Consider the following 20329-nt stretch of genomic DNA (forward strand, 5'->3'; position numbering starts at 1 on the left):
AGAGCAGGGGTCCCCATGTGCCCCCAGCCCAGCCAGAAGGGGTCTGCAAGCAGGACTCCAACACGTCTCCCTGCCAGGGAGGGTGGTGAAGCTGGCATGGAGCTTGGGATGATCCTGTGTGGCCACAGGATCCCTCTGTGCACCAAGGATCACACTTTTGGTTAACACAAAATAATTTGGCACCTTCACAGGCTTTTTCCCACCTGGGAGCTGCCCTGGGCTGAATTGCCTTTGTGGGCCTGCTGTGAGGAACCTGCCATGTCCTCAGGTCCCAAAGCCAGCAAGAGCCACTGGGCCTGAGGTGGAACTTGTCCTGCTGAAATAAAATGGAATCCAGGACCTGCAAGTGTGGGGACACTTTGTGTCCCCATGTGAGGCAAAAGTGTATAAATGTCCCTGGGGATTAGAGTGGCAGAAGCCAAAGAACATCAGGATTATCCCAAACCCCAGCATGGTGCAGTGGCCCCTGCCAGTCTGGGGATGGACTCCTCTCTGAGACCTGAGGGGATCCCAAAAAAGGGGGACCCTGCAGCAGGGTGTGCACGTGGCCCCACCTCTGCCATGGGATTTGTCACTGGTGACGTGACAAAGCACGGCCTGGGTTTTTTCCCCCTGTTTCAAAAACAAACAAAATAGGGAATTTGTTAACTTGTGGTCAGCTCAGAAAGGAGAAGCTCCTGCCAAGGGAGCTCTGGGGACGGTGGCCACGAGAAGAGGCACCCACTGCTTGAGAGGATCCTTCAGCAGCATCGGCTCCACGCTGGGGACACCACGGTCCCTGGGGACATGGGTCCTGCTCTCCTCCTGCTGCTCACCACAGCTGGCTGCTGGCATGGTAAGTGCTCCCAAAGCCCCACATCACTCTGGGGAGTTTTGGGATGCGTGAGGGTTTCCTGCTCTGAGTGCTCCATTCCCTCTCGGGTGAGGAGGGGTGATGGCCTTGGTGGGGACGGGGCTGTGCTGAAGGTGGATTAACAGACACGCAGCTCCTGGAGGTGGAGGGTGAAGCTGGGCTCCCAGTCCTGTGTCCCAAAAGGCTGCTGTGGGCTGGGATGGTCCCTGCTTGCTGCTGCATGAAGTGGACACTGCTGTGAGCAGGTTCAAGGGTCCTTGGCATGGGTAGGCAGAATGTGTGTGCTCTGAGGCACTGCAGGGAAGACACCAGCACTGGAATTCTCTGCAGGCTTGGCTGGAGCAGCTTTCTGAAGGTCATCCAGAGCTGGCTGCAATTAGAGAGGGCAGTGGTGGAAAGAGGGAAAGGTGTATTGCTGGTCTGGAGCCTGGCTTGCTCTTGGCTGCCAGCAGCCCTGCCAAGGTAAGGCCAAGGAGGATGGAGAGGTACATGTAGCATAGGCAGAGCCTTGGCTGTGGGGAGATGGGAAAGGGAAACTTCCCACTCTTTGGGTCTGGACAGGGTTTAAGATGAAAGAATGGTTCAGCAGCAACTGTGTCCTGAGGGAAGCTCTTTCCAAAATAAAACTTTGCTCAAATGGGGATGGAGCTGGAGATGTTTGGTCTGCAGGTGAAGGAGTCAGGAAAATCAGGTGCACTGGCACCTTCCAAAGCACCTCATGCCCAGCTGGAGTGTCTGAGGATTGCTGGTTTCTGGTGGTGCTGGCACACACAACAGGGCTGTAGAGCCAGGATGTGATGGAAATAACTCAGCCAGCCAAGAAGGGAAAGGTGAACACGCCTGTTTTTTGAGGCTGCAGAGATGACCAAGAAGTGATAACCCACCAACCTCAAAAAAGGGTCACTAAGCCTGTTTTGAGGTTTACAACCAAAGTGGTGGTAACCAGTATTACTAATCTTGCATTTTGAAGTGCTGGGAACCTCTCAGGTCCTGTGTGGCACTCACCTTAATATTCCTTTTGAGCATACTTGGGAACACAGTGAGACTGTGGTGTGAAGTCTTCCTTGGAAGAGGACAACCTGTGGGGAAAGCATTTAGCATGGGGCAGGTGGGCAGCAAATCCTTCTTGGGCCACTGCAGCGCTCCTGTTTTCAGCCCAGGAAATTTGCATCCCTCTCACTTGTTTCACTTCAAGTGATGTTTGCAACATGTTGAGCATAATTTTCTAGATCTGCTGTGCTGTGAACTGGGTTGTGAAAGATTCAGGGTTTTTAATTTCTTGTGGTTTTTTATGATAATAGGGACTAGGCAGGTGTAATGCAGATCTGTGAGAGATCATAACATAGCTTTTAGGATCTCTCCAAAGGTTCCTTGAGCCACTGGCCAGTGCCAGATCACCAGCTCATGAGGCACTTCTTCATGAATACACATCTTCAAGAGGCACTGTCTGCCATGTAGGCTGTAGGACACACATTTGTGTGAGTACCAGCACTGCTGGCCATTTGCAGCACAAAGCTGCCCCAAAGAAATAGCCTCCAGCTGGATTCAGAGCCTGACTTCCTTCTCCCACCTCTTAGATTGCAAGTGCATCTTCTTGAGTACCCAGGGCTGATGGAATGTGATCGTTGTGATCTGGGCTCTTGCTGAGGGAGGGAAAGGGGCTCAGATCAAGCAGAGGAAATGTTTTAAACTTGATCATCTTGCATCTGTGTTCTTGGCCATCTTGAGATGTATTCCTGGGGATTTTGTTTTCTTATTGTGGTCAATCTAAACCTCTGAGGTAGAAGCTCCAGCTGTGATGAGCACACTTTTCTCCATCCCTGGTTCCCCAGACACTGTAGGTGACTTTGGGGAAGGAGTCCTCAGAAATCAAACTTTTCCTTGCTGTCATTGAGGGTGGGACAAAGGGAGCTCAGGTCTGGTATGGGTTTCTCTCAGGACTGGACCTTAGCCTAGTTACTCCCCAGAGCTCACTCAAAATCCTGGTGGCTGGGTTCTGTGGTGAGGATCCTGGACACTTCTGTCGTACCAGCCTTCACTTCTCCTTCCTCACCAAATGCTCAGCAGAGGAAAGCAGTGTTTTGGCTGGCATAGGAGAGGCAGGGACAGAGCCTGCAGCTGTAAGGAGAGGTTTGGTTACACAACCCAAATGTGGTAAAACCTCTGGCCAGCAGTTACTGGCAGTGCTGCGGAAGCTGCTGGAGAGCAGAAGAGACATCCCTGGGCTTCGTGCAAGATTGCACAGTGGTCAGCAGGGAGACAGCCTCCCCCAGCAGCCCTGCTTCCCCATTCTGGAAAAGGACCCACTGCTCTGACCCATCCCCCAGCACACATGAAGGAATGGGTGCTTAGGTGACCTTCACCTCATCTTGTCCTGCATTTGGTGTCCCTCTCTTGTCTGTCCTCCCTCCACTTGTGTGGTGCTTGTATTGTTGCTGTGAGTCTCTAGTGACAGCCTGAAGGCTTTTCCCTCACTGTTCTGAAGAGCACCTCCCCAGAGCCTTTTCTGGCCACAGCATCTCAGTAGTACCTGTAAGCTGGTGACAACACAGATGACTCCTGTTCATTTTGTTTTCTTCCCTTGTCCTCCTGCAAAAAGAGTCATTTTCCCCATGAAATGGTGCCAAAGCCCTGGATGTGGATGGATAGCCAAAGCAGAGAGTAGGTGAGGGAAAAGAATCTAGAAACAAAAAGTTAAAGCAACAGAAATATCAAACCCCACTAGAAAGCACAGCTTAGCAAAAAGGGAGGAATGTTTTGCCTCAGATATGTGGAAAATATAGCTTTGTAAATTATTCTGGGATATGTTTTTCTACACTCTGGGCTTCTTCTCTTTCCACAGAAAGATAAAAGTATTAAAAAAAAAAAAAAAAAAAGGGAACAGGGAGATAAAATGTCAAATTTTCCATGCCTTGAAGAGTCTCTGCTTCTCCCTACAGGGCCAGTGAATTTAATCTAGGCCTTTTCTGAGCTTCTCCAGAAACCACTGTGTCATTGATACCCACCAGCAACACTCTCCAGGGCCTTGAGTTTCATATTCTCAACCCTTTGTTGCATGGAGGGAGTCATCAGCCCAAGATGGCTTAAATGCTGCTCTTTGGGCTCTGATGTGTGGGCTCTGGATGGCACAGCCCTGAGCACAGCTGGCAGCCCAGGACACACAGCTGTGCCTTGGGCATCGCCTTCCTCCTCAAAAGAGCTGAGGACAGGGATGGATGAGGATGGGGGTGTGCTTCTGCTGGCTGTCACAGGGCCAGCATCCATGGCAGGAGGATCACTGCCTGCAGAGCAGTGAACTGATAATGATTAGTATTATCTGAGTGAGGGTGTGTGTCCCTTTAAGAAGTGAGGTTGGGTTAGTGACTGGGAAGGAAAGCAGAAGTGGAAGAATAGCCCTGGATAGGGGCTGGAAGGGGGTGCAGAGCCCCCCAAGCACAGAGAGCCATTTGCAATGTGTTTCCTGTCCTCCCTGAGGGCCTGGCGTGGGGTGGCTGCACCACTTCTTCCCCAGCCCTGTAGCACTGATTCATTTTGCACTTCCCCCCACCCTAAATATAGGAGGTGACTCAAAGAACTCGCTGACAGGGCAAAACAGGGGAAAAATATTTCCCTCTGACACTAAGGCTGGAGTAGGACCCTGGTTCCCCTTTATTCAGCCAGCAGAGCAGGCATCTTCAAAGCAGAGATGCAGGAGAACTCTGGCTGGTTGTGATGCTGGTGTCTGCAGGACTGGGGTGTTGTATGAACAACTGCAGCTATGGGCTGTCATCAGCTCTTTAGCTTTTCCATGCCTCAGTTTCCTCTCCCAAACAGGAATAATAATGGTGTATCATTTCATAATGTTTTGTTGGTGTCTGCGAGGAGAGACAGTGTATGACTCCATGATACACATGAGGAGGTGTTCTTCAAAATCCAGTACTTGGCAACAAAAAGCCAGTTTTCCCAAATGATCTGCACTGACCTCCTGCTCTGCAGGAGCCACCCAGGTCTGTTCTAGCTCATCTCAGCACAAAGAGCTCATGCATCAAACTTGGCTTAAACTCCACCAAATGATGCTATGGGCTAACCCAGTTCATAGAGCAGCTCCAGCTCTGCCACAAAAGGAAAACTATTGTAAGGAGAGGCAAAAATCAGCAGGAACAATTGCCAAGCTGGCATTTGCCCTAATCAGCTCCAGATGATTGTTTTTCCTGTCCCAGTTGTCTAAGTGTTCAAATGGCAGGGAAGTGTGCAGGGTTATGTTTCTTCCCTGAAATTCATTCCTTGGAGAATCAGGCCATATGGGTCTGGTGGGACAGAGAATGGGTGAAGTGATGTGACCCAAAAAGCCAGTCTGAATTCCAGCCTTTCCTGATGCTGAGCTACTCCATTCTCAGCAGGGTTAACTCCAACAGAGAACCATTAGGGATCATTTTTGCATTCTCACTCTCTCTTTCCCTTGCAGGCTCAGCATCTCCAGTGATCAGCCCTGACCTCCCTGCTCTGGTTGTCAACAAAGGTGATCCAGTCCTCTTGCACTGCTCGGGAGAGTCTGAAGTTGCATGGAATAGCAAAATGAATAAATTCCATAACCACAACACCAGCACACTCAGTATTCCCGAGGCCAGTTACAGGAACACAGGCACCTATAGCTGTGGTTATGTCAACAGCAGTGACAAGGGCATTGCAGCCATCCACCTGTTCGTGCGAGGTAACCCTGCTTCTCTCTTCCCATGCCCACGGGCAGAGCAGCCTCCTTCCAGAGAGCCACTGCACAGGTCCTTTCTGCTGTGCTGTGCTTGTGTGGGTGCCTGGGGAGCCGTGCAGGCTCCTGGAGGAGCCACAACCATGTGAGTCCACCAAAAATGGGGCCCATGGTTAAAGCACTGGGCTAAAGTGTAGAGCTACATCTCACATATATGTGGATCTCTCCCGCCGTCTGCTGTGGCTTCACTTCTTGAAAAACAGTCTGTTCAGTATTGTAATGAGCACTGAGAAAATCAGAGAACTGTATTGCCAGTATCTCAGATAAGGGAGAGAGTCATATGAATTACATCCTCCCAATATGACCTGAACCCCAAATATTCTTTTATCCCAGAAGAAGCTATGCTGTGGTATCTCTACCACTTGACTTCACCCCTTCCCTTGTAGCAGAAGTGCTGCCCTGAGCAGAGAAGCTGGAGGTCTCTTAAGTAAAACTTTCACCACAGTGACAAGTTCAATTAGAGATATGCATATTTTCAGCCTCTCTTTTCCGTGGTTGTTGTGACCCCCTCAAATGCCTTAGCTGGAGCTGGGTTTGTCATGTGAGTGTTTGGAGGCTGAGTCAGGCAGGCGCTGAGCAGGGCTGCCCCAGCATCCAACTCCCACTGGGCAGCAGTGCTGGAGGCTTGCCCTTGCTGGAATGTGTTTCTCAGCTTCAGTGCATTTTCTGACCCCTCTCACAAGCCTGTCCTGTCTCCTTCACAGATCCTGGCAACGTCTGGTACGTCCCCTATTTCCGGGTCGGGGCAATTAAAGGCGGGAATGTTGATCTCCCCTGTCTCATCACGGCCCCCGAGTACGGATCCAGTGTGACTCTGATAATGGAAAATGCCCCTTCTCTCCCACCTGGGACCAACTACTCCTTCAGTGCTGAGAGAGGAGTAAGACTGTACAATGTACAAAACAACCATAAAGGTTCTTACCGATGCCAAGCACAGATAAATGGAATAATAAAGAATTCATCAAAAATAAAACTGATTATAGAAGAAGGTAAAGAGCAAGGGTTGTTGCTGTCCTAAGGGCCACAAACAGCTAAGCTGGCCACAGTAGATAGTTAAGGGAAAGCTCCTTTCCAGCGGCAGGAAAAACCTTTTGAACCTGCAGTTTCAAAAGGTTATTTAATGGAGGCCAAATTCCATCAAATTCGTTCCTTCAGATGGGTTTGCATGGGTTCAGCAGTCTTCAAATCTTGGCAGGCACTGTCACAGATCAGAGAAAAACGTCCACCAATCTCTCCAATGTTCTGCACGTCCTTGGGCCCCGATGCTCCATCTGTAACCATGGCAAAAGCTTCTCCTTCCTTTTCAACCCTCAGCCCTGACTGCTGTGTTCTCCCCACCTGTACTGCTGCCCACAGACTCGTGCTCAAAAGGGAGTGGTGATCTCTAGGGAAGGGGTAGGCGGGGGGTAAAGAGGCTAAAGAGGATGGAAAGGAGGAGGTAGAATCATAGAATAGAGTCATAAAATAATTTGGGTGGAAAGAGACCTTGAAAATCATCTAGTTCCAAGCTCACTGCCACAGGCAGGAATGATCTGCCTTCAAATCAGGTTGTTCAGGCCCCCCAAACCTGGCCTTGAACACTTCAGATGGGGCATCCACAACTTCTCTGGGCAACCTGGGGTCCTGGGGAGTCTCCAAAGCACAGGGGATCACTGGAGAAGCTGACACTGGATCTTTCCCTGCTTGCCTCTGTGCAGCACTGGTGCAGCCTGTGTCAGTGATGATGGACCCTGCAGACCATGTGCGAATCGTGGGAGAACCTTTCCAGGTCACCTGCAGAGTGATTGCTCCTTCCCACAAGTATGACATCAGATGGGAGACAGCAGCAAAGACAGTAAGTTGGGGTGTGGGGCTTTCCTGGAAAATGGGGACACAGGGTGGTAAGAACTGCCCAGACCCATAGCAAAACCTTGAACTACCCAACCAAAGCGGCTATTCAAGCTGTAGAAATTTGAATATCCTTTCTTTGGGATGGCACAGGATAAAGAAACACCTGCCTGTTGTCAGAACAGTTCTGCAAGGCATGAGAATGTGTTGTTTCAGCTGAGTTTATTGGTCAGGAGCCATAGTACCTATTAAAGCAACATTTCTTCACCCAGCCCTGCCAGGGCTTATAAAGCAGCAATTATTTTCAGGACAGAGTTCTCCAGAAAAAAGATATGTCTGAAGAAAAGGAATACATTTCAAAATCTCTATGATGCTGACTTCTAACTGCTAGATGGTTAGATGAGGTTTGCTAGAAGTCCTTATTATAACTGATGCCTTCATTAAGGAGATGAAACCACACACAAGGTATGTTTGGGTCACACAGTGTAAGGTCAAGCTGCAGTCACAAGGCTGACATAGCTATAACCTAACTGCTGTGGAATATCTGCCCTGGGTTCTTGGGTTTAATGTTCCTCTGGGTCTCCACACAGGTTGCTCTCAGTGATGCTCTCTAGCCCAGAGCAGGCAAGATGTGTTTGCTCTGCTCTTCCAATTTGTGCTGTTCCCTGTTCTCTGCCTGACAGGTGATGAGAACTAAAATGGCTGGTTTAGAAAATGATAACTACTTCATCAATGACACCCTGTCCGTTGCAGCCGTGACCATGGAAGACAGTGGGAAGTACACCTGTATAGCTAACAATTCAGTAGGATTCAGGAATGCCTCAACAACACTCCAGGTAGTAGGTGAGTACTTCCCCAAAAGCCTAGTAGGGCTGAATCATACGTAGCCATGAGTATTTGCTGCTTCTACCTCCATTCTCTTCCAAGATTTGTTGTTGAAAACATAATTCTCACTTGTGCCTGAGGGCTTACATGAGAACTGTGGAGCTTCTAGGAAAGGAACTGGTACTCCCTTCATATCTGGAGGAGCCAGAGGACATGTTTTGGGCTCTGGATGAAAAATTGGAGTGCTATTCTCAGTCTCTGTGCATTTCTAAACAGCTTAGGAACAGTAAAAAGGGAATGGGGCAAGGTTGTGCTGGAAGACCAGGAAAGGCTGGTTAGAAGGAAGGGCGAGCCACATGAGCAGAGTATGGATCTGGTCTCTTCCACCCACAGATCCACACAAGGGGATTCATGTCTAATACACACTTGTTTGTATCTCAAGATGGAAAATTCATCCTTACAGCTCACAGGCTGGAGTTTGCTGATGATCCAAAGCTGCTGTGCACCACAGCTCAGAAAGAAGGCTCAGGCTGAGTTATCTCCTAGTGAGAAGCCAGGATTTTAGCTAAAGGGCATATCTTTTCTAAACAATTAGGAAATGCTGTTCTCGCCTCATCACTTCTTAGGAAACAGCACATATGACTTCTTTCCTTACAAGACTTCACTAAGATTTTCTAGGTCTCCTCAGGCAGTGTATTCTAAGGTGCCATGGCAAAGAAGTAATTTAAGAGTACTCCTTTGGGAACATACCTGTGTAATGTTTCATTCCCTCCTGCAGTCTCCCAGCTGAGGCTGCTCTTTCCAGTAATGATCCATTTATGGAGCTGGCGTAAGTTATTCCAGATCTCTGGACATGCCTGCTGATGGTCATGCTCTCCTCCACCCTGCAGAGAGAGGTTACGTGCACCTGATCCCAGGCCAAGCCACCAGCCTGGAGGTTGCTCTGGGAGAGAGTGTGGAGCTGCAGGTCCACATTAAGGCTTACCCAAAACTTCTCCAGTGGGCTTGGGAACACAGGAATCCCTTGAAGGACTCTAAACCCACCATACTCAAGGGTGAAATGATCTCTGGAAACAACTGGTACGTGCTCTTTGTCTTCTACACTGGCTATGGAATGTTTCCAAGAGAGCTTTCCTTGAGACAGGCCCCATTCTACAGAAAACTCTCTGGTTTAAAAGAGGGAAACTGTTCTGCATTTCTGTTTTCTCTTTCCAGTATTATTAGCAAACCACAGTATGATCAGATCAAGGAGGACACCACCCTTCTCTAAACTGGTGGCCTTCTCTTTAAAAAGCCTTGTGATCTGCTTATTCGATTCTGCACTCTCCTCGCCACAAGAAATTGCAGGAGTGGATGAATAGTACAAAAAGCTTAATTCCCTCACTGGTCCTTGGACCCATCCCCTGCTCTGAAGTTGAAAGAGTGTGCACTGAGAGGCACTGAGAGCCCCATGTCACAAACATTATGTGAATATGATCTAACAGAGGTTACAGGTCTGCTCTTCCAAAGCCTACAGCCAACTGAGACTGAGGGGAGACTGAAAGAAAATCATTCCATTTGTTGGGGTTTTGGGCAATTCCCCTTTCATTTTCTTAGAAACAAAAAACAATCCACAAGAGGAACTGTGCCACTTGGCAAAAATTATGGCTTTAGGCAGAACTCTTTCTTGCACGGGGGGCTGAGAAATGGGCTGGGGGCAGAGATGAGTGGGCACTAGGGAGTACAACTTCATGGAGAAACTCATTCTGCCAAAGGCAGGAGGACCAGCATCCCCTGACCCTTGAAAGGCGATGATTTAGATGTTAAATTATTTCTCATCATTCACCCACCTGTAGCCTTTCAGAAGTGCTTAAGTGCACTTGGTGGCAAAAGGTATTTCCCCTAAAGAAGATCAGCTCTTCTCTATTTCCCCCAAAGAAGCAACTGGCGAGCTCCCTGATGGGCTGGGATTAGTGCTGGAAGTGTTCACTGCTCCAGAGCACAGGAAGCAGCAGCATCTCACTGAGCAAGGCCTGTGTGCTCTTCACAGTGTTTCTCTCTGTGAGCAGGTACAACACCACACTCTCCCTGCACCGCCTGAAGGAAGGAGAGGAAGGGTTCTACACATTTTATGCCTTCCACAGTGTGACCAATGAATCAGTTACCTTCAGTATCTTTCTGAAATGTAAGTGCTTGTCCATTCTTTCACCCTGCTTGCCCCTGGGACTACTTCCCAGTTGGAAAAAATAGTTGGTTGGGGTACCAGGCTCAGCACACACAGGACACACAGACCCAGCCCAAACCTGCAGCACAGGGGTTCCTTCTGGTTTATTGTTGCATGCATGGAAAGGAAACCAGAGCATGGGGGATGTGCTCTTCCTCTGGTCACAGCATTCACTGTTTTTGTGACTTCCCCAACAGCTTCTCCAAAGGCCTGCAAAATCAAGGTGCCAGCCGAGGACTCCAGCACCCTCCAGTGCGTGGCTGTCGGGTACCCTGCCCCACGCATCGAGTGGTACCAGTGCCCCGTCCACTCGGACAGGTGAGAGCTGCCCAGGGGCCCCTCCAGGCTGTGCCCCTGCCCTTGCCACGCTGCCATTCACTGAGCAGCACCACATGGGCTCCTGGGCAGCAAAACAGCACAGCCTGCACAGTAACAGCAACAGGTTCTTGGGGTCTGCCTGAGGAGTCACTTTCTATTCCCAAAGTCCTGAGCTTGAAGATATTGTCCACTTGTGCTTCATGTTCTCCCCATGCTTTTCCAAGGAACAAGTGGATCCTTTGGAGAGGTGCCCTGGTGTATGTTGCTGTAGAGGTACATCCTGGCTGGCTCAGTCATCTTTTTTCAACTTCCACAGGTCTGAGGCAATACAGAGCATTAATTTACTTGAGCTACAGAGTCATGGGAAGCAACTGCAGCTGCCTGGACAGGGCTGTTGTGTCTCAGGACCAGCCCCACTGAAGGGACTGATGGCAGAACATGTAACAGTGTTAATTATTAGTGCTGAGCCACATAAAGGCAGTCATGGCTCTGTCTATACACGGCTGTGCTGTTCAGGATGAGATCTTTAATTTGGCATAGAAAAACACATCTCACAGAGCTGCAACCCTAATTCCCTGTGTCTCCTGTCTAGTCTGGCACAGGCCACCCTCAGCTGTGAGCTGCTGTGCTGCAGAGCAGCACTGACTGTCTCCTCTTGCCATCCCTGCAGGTACAGTGAGGACTACAGGCTGATACGGAATGACTCCAGACCCCAGGTGGTGAATATGTTGCCTTTCCAAGAGGTGGAGGTGGAGAGCATCATCCTCTTTGAGGAGCTGGGTGACAATTTCACCTTCTGCTGCGTGGCCATTAACGGGGAAGGGAACATCTCTGACATGTTTCACTCACTCACCATCACCAGTAAGATACAAACCATCAGCGTGGCAGAGTGGGGGAGAATCTGGGGACTTTGAGATTATATCCTTTATGTATATCCCCACTGTCTTGCAAGAGAGCTGGAACAGATTCCACAACCCTTTACCCTCATAGCTCTGAGGCTTTGACATTTGCCAGTCCTGAGAGGCATGTGGGAATTCCTGGCTGGGTTACAGTCTGGAGCCAAAGGCTGAGCCACACCATGAGCATCTTATAACTGCAGGACACAGCTCCAGGGTATGGTGGACCAGCAGTTTCTCAGCCCACAAAAATACAGGGGCTGCATCTTTTGGTGGGGCTGTTCTCGCTGCACAGATTTTGGTCCCCAGTCAGTCTGACCTGCACCTGGTGCTGTTTATGCAGAAATAGGGGGTTATGAGGAGAACCATTCCAGCCTAAAGTTTGGCATCAAGACCTTCCCTCAGCTCCCAAAAGGGTGTGCTGAGGGCAGTGCTGAGGTGTGTGGCATACAGCAGAATCCGAAGTGAATAACTGGGCAAAATGCTCCCAGATTTGTGATTGAACTAAAAGTGTTTATTCATTCTCCTTTTTTTCCTCTTCCAGGGAGTGTCATGGCCCTTCCAAACAAGCTCTTCAGCCCTGTTCTCTCCACCTGCATAAGCGCATTGGTGCTGCTGCTCCTCCTGCTCCTCTTCCTGCTCTACAAGTACAACCAGGTGAAATTCCCTGTTCAGGGCAAGGGCTGCGAGGGCTGCCCAGCCTCAGGGGCCACACAGCCTCTGCTGGCAGCCAGGCCAGGGACCATTCAGCTTGGAGGTACCACGAAGCTGCCTCCTTCACCTCCCCTGCCTCCCAGATTCCATCTGGAGTTTCCTGCTGCAGAGCAAAGCTCATGCACCCAATCCAGTGTATAAATACCTCCCCTGCCCTGGTCCTTCAGTCTTGTAGCCCACAGGTCAGTGTGGTTATTGTTTGGTGTCAGACAAAGGTGCTCACTCTGTGCTCTCAGTTGCAGCTGGTTTTGCTCTGGTCCCCACAAATCCATGGACTGAATTAAGGGAGAAAAAAAAAAAAAAGTGGTTTGCAGTTTGCATCTACTTTTTATTCTGCTCACTACTTTATAAAAAACCTGTTTTATGGAGAAACAGGATGGTGTTAGAAGAAGTTTGTTTTCAGGAAGATTTGGTCACTATTTTTATATAAGAACTTGCCCCATTTTCTCTGCAAGGCTCATTTCCATCTTTTGGATTCCTTCTCTGTTTTTTCCACAAACTGAACCAATCAGTAGCCACCTCTGCTTCATCAGTGGGTGAAAATGGCCTGTTTTTCATCTCTCCCTTTTGGCACCCTTCCTTTGACAGCCTATCAAGGCTGGAGATTTTGCAGCAAAGTTCTGATGCTGGTTGTCAGAAGATCCATCAGAGCCCTCTCTCAGGCAAGCACCTACAGCTTAGCAGGCAGAGCTGCCTTTGGACAGTGGTTCAGAGACAGAGAAAGATGGATCAATGTGTAAGCACAGATTGAAATAAATAGCTTTTTGGAAGGGCTTGCAAGCCCAAGAGAAGCAGGACATGTCTATAAATGACATTACCTATCTCACACAAGTACCAGCCTTCTCTGCTCAAGGAGTCCAGCACTGCTTCTCTGCCTTGCCTGGTTACTTCTGCCATGACATTCTTGGAAAAGAGAAATTCTTACTTCTCTTTCTCCTTTTTCACCCCTGTAAGGGAAGTGGGGGTGGACCAGCTCCACTGTTCTGCTGTGCTCAGCAACCAGGGGTCCAAGGAAGGAGACACAGTGGGGACATCTCCCTCCAGCAGCAGCTGGGCACTGACAGCCACTGCTCTGGTGGGACATGCTGGAACTTCCAGCCCTGCCATCCCAAATGATGGCAACAGGCTGCTGCCAGTGGCAAGAGAGCTTCCCTCAGTCATAGGTGATGACTTGGGGGGACTTCATAACTGCAGAGAGTCCAAGCTGTCCAGAAAAAGCCTCTCTCACTCAGTCCAGATTCAAAAGATATTTGATGGGCTGAAATCTGTATCCTCCCCCTGCACCTGCAGAGTGAGCTTGAGTGGATGCTGGGGCTGGGGAACCCTCCCAGTTTGGGAAACACAGAGTAGCTGGAGTCTCTTCCTTGCAGAAACCCAAGTACCAGGTGCGGTGGAAGATCATCGAGGCCTGTGAAGGCAATAATTACATCTTTATTGATCCCACTCAGCTGCCATACAATGAAAAATGGGAGTTTCCAAGGAACAACCTCCAGTTTGGTAAGAAACCTTCCCTGCTGCTTGCCTGGTGGCACGAAGCTCATCAGAGAGCTGAAATGCTTCAAGAGTCAGAACCAAAACTCTGGATGACATCCTAAGCTGCATCCAGACATTCCAGCAGCATCCTTAACCAGCCCTTACTGCTCTCTTCCACAGAGGATGGCAAGTGGTAGGGTGTAGCCTGCCTCCCTCCTCCTTTGCTCCAAGGAAGGCTGCAGGGGTCATGTCCCTCCTCTTGCATGTGGGGTCATTCCTAAGGCACAGACTTGGTGAGGCAAGGTTTGGAGATGGCCTCTTTCACACCATCTTTGCTCAAAATGGAGTTCCCCACACATGTTTGCCAGCTCCTGACTAAGGGATGTGTCATCTTGTGTGAGCCCAGCAGGCATCCCCATCCACCAGACATCCTCCTTGAGGCTGTGTGCAGGACAGCTGCTCAGTCTTTCTCTATCAAATGTCTTAAAAGTACATTTTTTTTCTCTCTGCAGGAAAAACTCTTGGAGCAGGAGCCTTTGGAAAAGTGGTAGAAGCCACAGCTTTTGGGCTGGGCAAAGAAGATTCCGTGCTCAAAGTGGCTGTGAAGATGCTAAAATGTGAGCACAGAGCAACTTGCAAGGGTTGAAATCGTCCAGGCTCCTCTGGGCAGGATGTAGAGTGTGTTCACCACATGTTGGTGCTCACAGGCTGCAGCAGCTACTTTTAAAAGTTGTTTCTGTGCCAAGTACCAGATGCTGGAATCACACTACTGCCTTTTTTTGTGGACAGGGGAGGCCAGAGGCACAGTTAGAGGACATAGTTTTCACTCTAAGTGTGTTTCCTCCTTTTGTCCCGTAACTCGGTCTACATCTTTTTCTGTCCTCTCCCTTAATCTCCCCTTTGTCCCTCACTCCTTCACACAGTCCTTCTCTCACCCCACAGCATCAGCAGACAGGGATGAGCAGGAGGCTCTCATGTCTGAGCTGAAGATCATGAGTCACTTGGGACACCACGAGAACATTGTTAACCTGCTGGGGGCATGCACCTGTGGAGGTAGGATCCCCCAAACCCCTGACAGGGCCCCTCCTCTGAGGCACAGTGTGGATTCTGCTGCCCTCCCAGGGGAAGCAATTCTCAGGTCACAGTAACAGCATTCCTTAATGAACCCTTTCTGCTGCTCTCCCAGGCCCAATCCTTGTCATCACCGAGTACTGTCGCTATGGAGATCTGCTGAATTTCCTAAGGAAGAAGACTGAATCTATAATTATTCAGGATTCTGCCCTGGACACCTCTATAGACAGCGCTGCTGACTACAAAAACATTGAGCTAGAGAAAAAATACATCCGCAGGTAGGAGCAGAGCTCGGGTGGCTGCAGGGCTGAGCGATGCAGGGCCTGGGTACTCACTGGGAGAAGTGTGAAGAGCACTGTGCTGGGGAGAGATCAAGGTCATAGATCAATATATCAGGATGTAAAAGCCACTGGGGTTGCATGTGTTCAGTCCTGGTTTAATTCCAAGTTTTTCAAGGACTTAGAATCATTGAATATCCCACAATAAATGCAGGTTTCAGCCCTTTCTGTCCTCCCACAATTCAGAAACAAAACCTTTTGGCTTTCTGAACTATGCATTTGATAGGATGGAGCTGACTGCTCCCTATCACCCTTAAAAATGGGAATGGTACAGCCCCATAGCACAGAGGGCCCAGGCCCCCTTTCTGAATCAGCTCTGAGTTTGCCTTTGCCCCCAAGCCCCTGCCTAAGTCACCTTCTGCAGGCAGGCGTGTGCTTTCTCCTCTTGGTGGACCTGAAACAGGGCAGGAGGTATACTGCTGGAGGGTTCTAACAGCCTGCCCCCCTCTCTGTTGCTTCTTACTCAGTGACAGTGGCTTTTCAAGCCAGGGTTTGGAAACATATGTTGAAATGAGGCCTGTGTCATCAGCAGCAGCAGCAGCATCAGATTCTGTGCAAGCCAGGGGTGAGTCAAAGGTTAATTTCTGTGATTTTGTGATTTCTTTCTTTTGGCCATCCTGTCTGGTTTAGCTCTGGGAACCACAACATGCCACATTTTGCGTTACTCACCAGCTTTGAATTTCAGGGAGAAGCTTGGAGGAAGATGAAGCCAGGGAGGATCTCCGTCCCCTCAATCTCTCTGACCTGCTACAGTTCTCCAGCCAGGTGGCCCAGGGCATGGCATTCCTCGCATCAAAGAACGTGAGTGCCAAGAGGACCACTGCCCCCAGCAAACCGAGTGGGCAACACGAGTCCAGCCAAGCAGGAGCCACCCATCCTGGCTGCAGAAGGCTTGGGATGTCTTTGGATGAGGTGGCCAAGCTCAAGCAAACTGCTGAAGGACATGAGCCTCTCTGCTCTGTCTGTTGGCTCAGACAGGCTGGGCCCTGGTGTCTGGTCCCTCCGGAGCCCTTGTGTCCCATGGCCATCATGGGAGGGCAGTGTTACAGAGGGACCCCAGGGCTGTGCATTCAGCTAGTCTGAACATTTTCTCCCCTGCTTTTACACGACGTCAGGAACTTTGTTGTGAAGCTTTCTCGCTTTGGCAGCGTCCCTGCTACCCTAGGGACAAGGAACTGAAAGTGGCTGTTGAGCTGACTGCCAGAGCTGGCTCAGAGTGTGACAGTCACCCTCAGGCATGAGGACAGTGTCAACAGCCCCTGGTTCTGACCCTCCCACTATAGGGAAGACAACCCCATGAGTGATTAAAGAACAGAGTACGACATGTCGCAGTGTCTTAACACTGCAAATGAAGTGCTTGAAAGAGAGCTCCAAACATGGAGTTTGTACATGACGTGGTGCCTCAGACAGAGGCTTTTCAAGCAGTTCATGTTTGCCTTGCCCCTACAAGCAGGCCTAGGCTGTAGGGAATTTTTTGGAACTGCTGAGGGCCAGTGACTGAGTCTCAGTTGTGCTGTCTTCTCCCCAGTGCATCCACCGTGACCTAGCAGCCAGGAATGTGCTCATATCAGATGGACGGGTAGCCAAGATCTGTGACTTTGGCCTGGCCCGGGACATCATGAATGACTCCAATTATGTTGTAAAAGGCAATGTAAGTAATTGAAATGGGCACAAGAGAAGGTACAAGGGTAGGAGGGGCTGGAGCAGGAAGGACAGACAGGGTGTGGCATAAGCTGCCAGCTTGTCCCAGTCTGCAGGACTCTCTGCTCTTCCAGGCCCGCCTGCCCGTGAAATGGATGGCCCCAGAGAGCATCTTTGACTGCATTTACACAGTGCAGAGTGATGTGTGGTCTTACGGCATCCTGCTCTGGGAGATCTTCTCCCTTGGTAAGAAAGAAGCAAGCTTGCAAACCTCTTTTGTTTCCCATGGCTCACTACCACCCTAATGTATCTGCAGAAAAATTTCCAAGGAAGGAGGAAGGTTGACAAAAATTTAGGTTTATCAGGGCTGTAAAACACTGTGTTATGTTTCCAGAGGGACCATTCAAAACAAAGAATTCCACATCATTTTCTCTAACTCAGACCTCCCTGGTGATGCTCCAGGCTGCCTCTTCCCACCCCTCAAGGCTGGAGTGTTGAACACTGTGGTCTGAAAGCCACCCTCTGCTCCTTTTACACAGGGAAGAGCCCCTATCCTGGCATGATGGTGAACAGCAAGTTCTACAGCATGGTGAAGCAGGGATACCAGATGGCCAGGCCTGACTTCGCTCCCTTGGAGATGTGAGTGGATGCACTGAGATTCACACAGCAGTGACAGCGGGGCTGGAGCTGCCTCATGGCAACAGGCAGGGCCATGGCACAGGGACCTTGTCCACAGCTCTGCCTGCTGCTCCCACGTGTCTGCCTTGAGGTTAAGGATGGATCCTACCAAGCTGCTCCTTTAGGAAAACAGGGCCTGAGGCAGTCTATTCAGCATCCCCTGTTTAGGGACAGGAGGATAAGAGCATTCACATTACACTGAACTTGCTGGGGTTTTATTCTTTTAGTTAGCTTCTTTTGACTCTGTGATTATGAGAAGACAAGCCTAAGTAGGCTACAGGATGTAATGAGTGTAAGCCTGAAGTCTTGATGGCATAAAGCTTCTTGTTGATTAGTTTGCTCCATCCACCCCAGTGCTCACCATTCCCTAGAGCACTGCACTCACCATGTTTTTGGAAGACAAGGGACTGCTCGGTACTGTGTCCCTGACAGTAGAGTGCTGCAGGGAAGAGCCCAGGGCTGCAGACCCTCCAGCAGCACCATGCAACCTCCCTGTCCCTGTCTGGCCCTGCAGGTACAGCATCATGCAGGCATGCTGGAGCCTGGAGCCCACACGGAGACCCACCTTCGACCAGATTGGCTGCTTCATCCAGAAAGAGCTGGAGCTGCATAAGGAACAGGTGAGGACCTCTGGAGAGGACAAGGGGGAGGATGTCTTTCCCTCTATATGAACACACCTTCTGGACATGTTTTCTTTTATATCCCTTACCATTAGCTGTTTGGAGCAGTGTAGTGTTGGTGAGAAGTGCAAAGAGGCATCCAGCTGAAGGTTAAGTCACCACAGCCAAAGAGGGCTGGAAATGGAAGCACAGCTTCTTGTCAGAAACCTCAGTGTGACAGGCAGTCAAACACTACCAGCACAGCCCTGCCCCGTTCCCCTGGACTTGCTGGGCATTCTCTCAGGACTAGCTGTCCACAAAAGCACAGGCACATGCCTGCCCTGTTAGCCACACCCTGCGGGCACAGCAAAGGGTGGAAATGTGGAGGGAGCACATCCCCAGCTGGTCACCCACACAGGAGCAAGTGTCATACATCAAAGGGACCAAAATACACTCAGGCTGTTGTGTTTCTTCCTTTTTTTTCAAGGACTACACCAACCTCCCCTCCAGTGCTGAGGAAGACAGTGGCTGCGACACCTCTGGCTGCTGTGAGGAGTCCTGCGAGCAAGAGGAGAGCGGGCAGCCGCTTCTCAAGGGCAACAACTACCAGTTCTGTTAGGTGGGACCTTCACCCTGGGGCTGGTCCTTGTCCTGGCCCCACAGAGCTCACCCTAGGACACAGACACCTTCTGCTTTGGCCTCCTCTGTGCTTTCTGAAGTGTGAGTGTTATGGACTCTCTCACCAAAAGGAGAGCGAAGGAGTCACCCTGGAGTCTCTGAAGTCTTCTCTCACACATGGCATAGAGCTGTTAGGATGGTAACAGGCTCCATCTCTACAAGGTACAGAGAGCCCCAGCAGCTGCCCCCCCATGCCCCAGAGAAGGCTGTGGGAGTTTGGGTTTTGTAGTTTTTTTAAAAAATACTAGTCACAGCCAAGTAAAACATTTCCAAGTGTTACTCGCATTACTGAACCCTTGAGTTTTCTAAGCACATCTTGAAATATGTCTTGGCACTGGAACCACTCCACACACTCCCTTTTTTGATGGTTCTGCTCTCTTCCCTTTGTCACTATGATCCTGGACAGTGCAGTGTGTTTAGAAATAGGTAAAGCTTCGACACAGCATTAAATATGGATTAACCCCTACACTTCCTTGTGCAATCCACCTCTCTGCAGCTGATGCTTCTGCAGGGAGTGTTTGGGTGAAGTGAGCCACAGAGCCCAACCCCAGGGTTATGTGAACTTGTGCCTCACTAACAGGACAGAAGGACAGTTCTTTCTCAGGTAAACTACAGCAGAAAACAGTGCTCTTCCATGAGAGGAGCACTGAACACAATCCCAATCCAAGAAAGAATGGCAGCTTAATGAGGTCTAGAAATTATCAACATTACACACATCCTACAGAACTTCTGAGTTACTGAGCATGTAGTAATCACTGCCCTTTGTCACTATTACAGATTTGTACTAAATTTCCTTAATGTACTTTTAATAGTACAGCTGAGATGATTTTTTCATAAGCTAGGTCCTAATGCACTTCAACCTATTTCTCAGTTACCTCTTGTTCAGGGTTACTACTGCCCTGGCCACCCAGTCCTGTGTACCCACCCAGAAGTAGCTAAAGAACTTTCTCAGCTTCACCTGGCTCAGTGGGTAAAGGATCTCTATTCCAGGTACAGGCAAACTGCAACTGACAGGGCTCAGGGAAACTACAGCTGCACTGCAGGTGGCCTTTGTCATACTCTGAGCAATTTCATAGTGAGCCATTTCTGATTGTATTAAACCTGGTTTTATGCTAACACCAAGTGATTCATTCCTCCTTACTAAATGAAAAGCTAATGTAACTCTGTCAGCATTATAAAAAATAAAGTACGTTTAACAAAATTAGTCTCTCCTAGGGCTCTAAGGACTGCTCTCAGAGGGGAACAGCTCAGAGCCTGAGTGATGCACTGGCCTACCCCCCTGCAACTCTGTTTCTCAGTACCAGTTCTCAAAACCATTCATTATTGTGTAACACAAAAACTTATTAAAATCAAGGTTTTAAAGCTCTGAAGTAGTCCCTGTGCCTGGATATAATGGAATGTAATTTCAGTTGTGATGATGGGACATCTGACAAGTCACCATGTGGCACATGGCAGCAGTCTCTGGGACACG

At 49.6% G+C, this 20329-nt stretch overlaps 1 protein-coding gene across 1 annotated transcript; it reads left to right on the forward strand.

Moving 5' to 3' along the window:
• The first annotated feature begins 644 nt into the window (after positions 1-644).
• On the forward strand, positions 645-20224 carry CSF1R (colony stimulating factor 1 receptor). Its single transcript, XM_021552219.2, has 21 exons — positions 645-835; positions 5298-5543; positions 6302-6586; positions 7295-7431; positions 8108-8267; positions 9140-9329; positions 10298-10413; positions 10650-10770; positions 11441-11631; positions 12211-12323; positions 13751-13877; positions 14366-14470; positions 14796-14906; positions 15040-15202; positions 15730-15827; positions 15948-16063; positions 16791-16913; positions 17038-17149; positions 17443-17542; positions 18096-18201; positions 18668-20224. The coding sequence occupies exons 1-21, from the start codon at positions 787-789 to the stop codon at positions 18797-18799; spliced, it is 2901 nt and encodes a 966-aa protein (XP_021407894.2). The 5' UTR covers positions 645-786; the 3' UTR covers positions 18800-20224.
• Positions 20225-20329: the final 105 nt, after the last annotated feature.

Source organism: Lonchura striata, chromosome 15 (assembly GCF_046129695.1).
Source record: "Lonchura striata isolate bLonStr1 chromosome 15, bLonStr1.mat, whole genome shotgun sequence".
Classification (NCBI taxonomy): domain Eukaryota; kingdom Metazoa; phylum Chordata; class Aves; order Passeriformes; family Estrildidae; genus Lonchura; species Lonchura striata.

Bases quoted from the DNA above. Each gene is read 5' to 3' on its own strand.
- CSF1R (XM_021552219.2), top strand. From the start codon at position 787: ATGGGTCCTGCTCTCCTCCTGCTGCTCACCACAGCTGGCTGCTGGCAT. The intron at 836-5,297 runs GTAAGTGCTCCC...TTTCCCTTGCAG, and splicing joins CACAGCTGGCTGCTGGCATG to GCTCAGCATCTCCAGTGATC. The intron at 8,268-9,139 runs GTGAGTACTTCC...TCCACCCTGCAG, and splicing joins AACAACACTCCAGGTAGTAG to AGAGAGGTTACGTGCACCTG.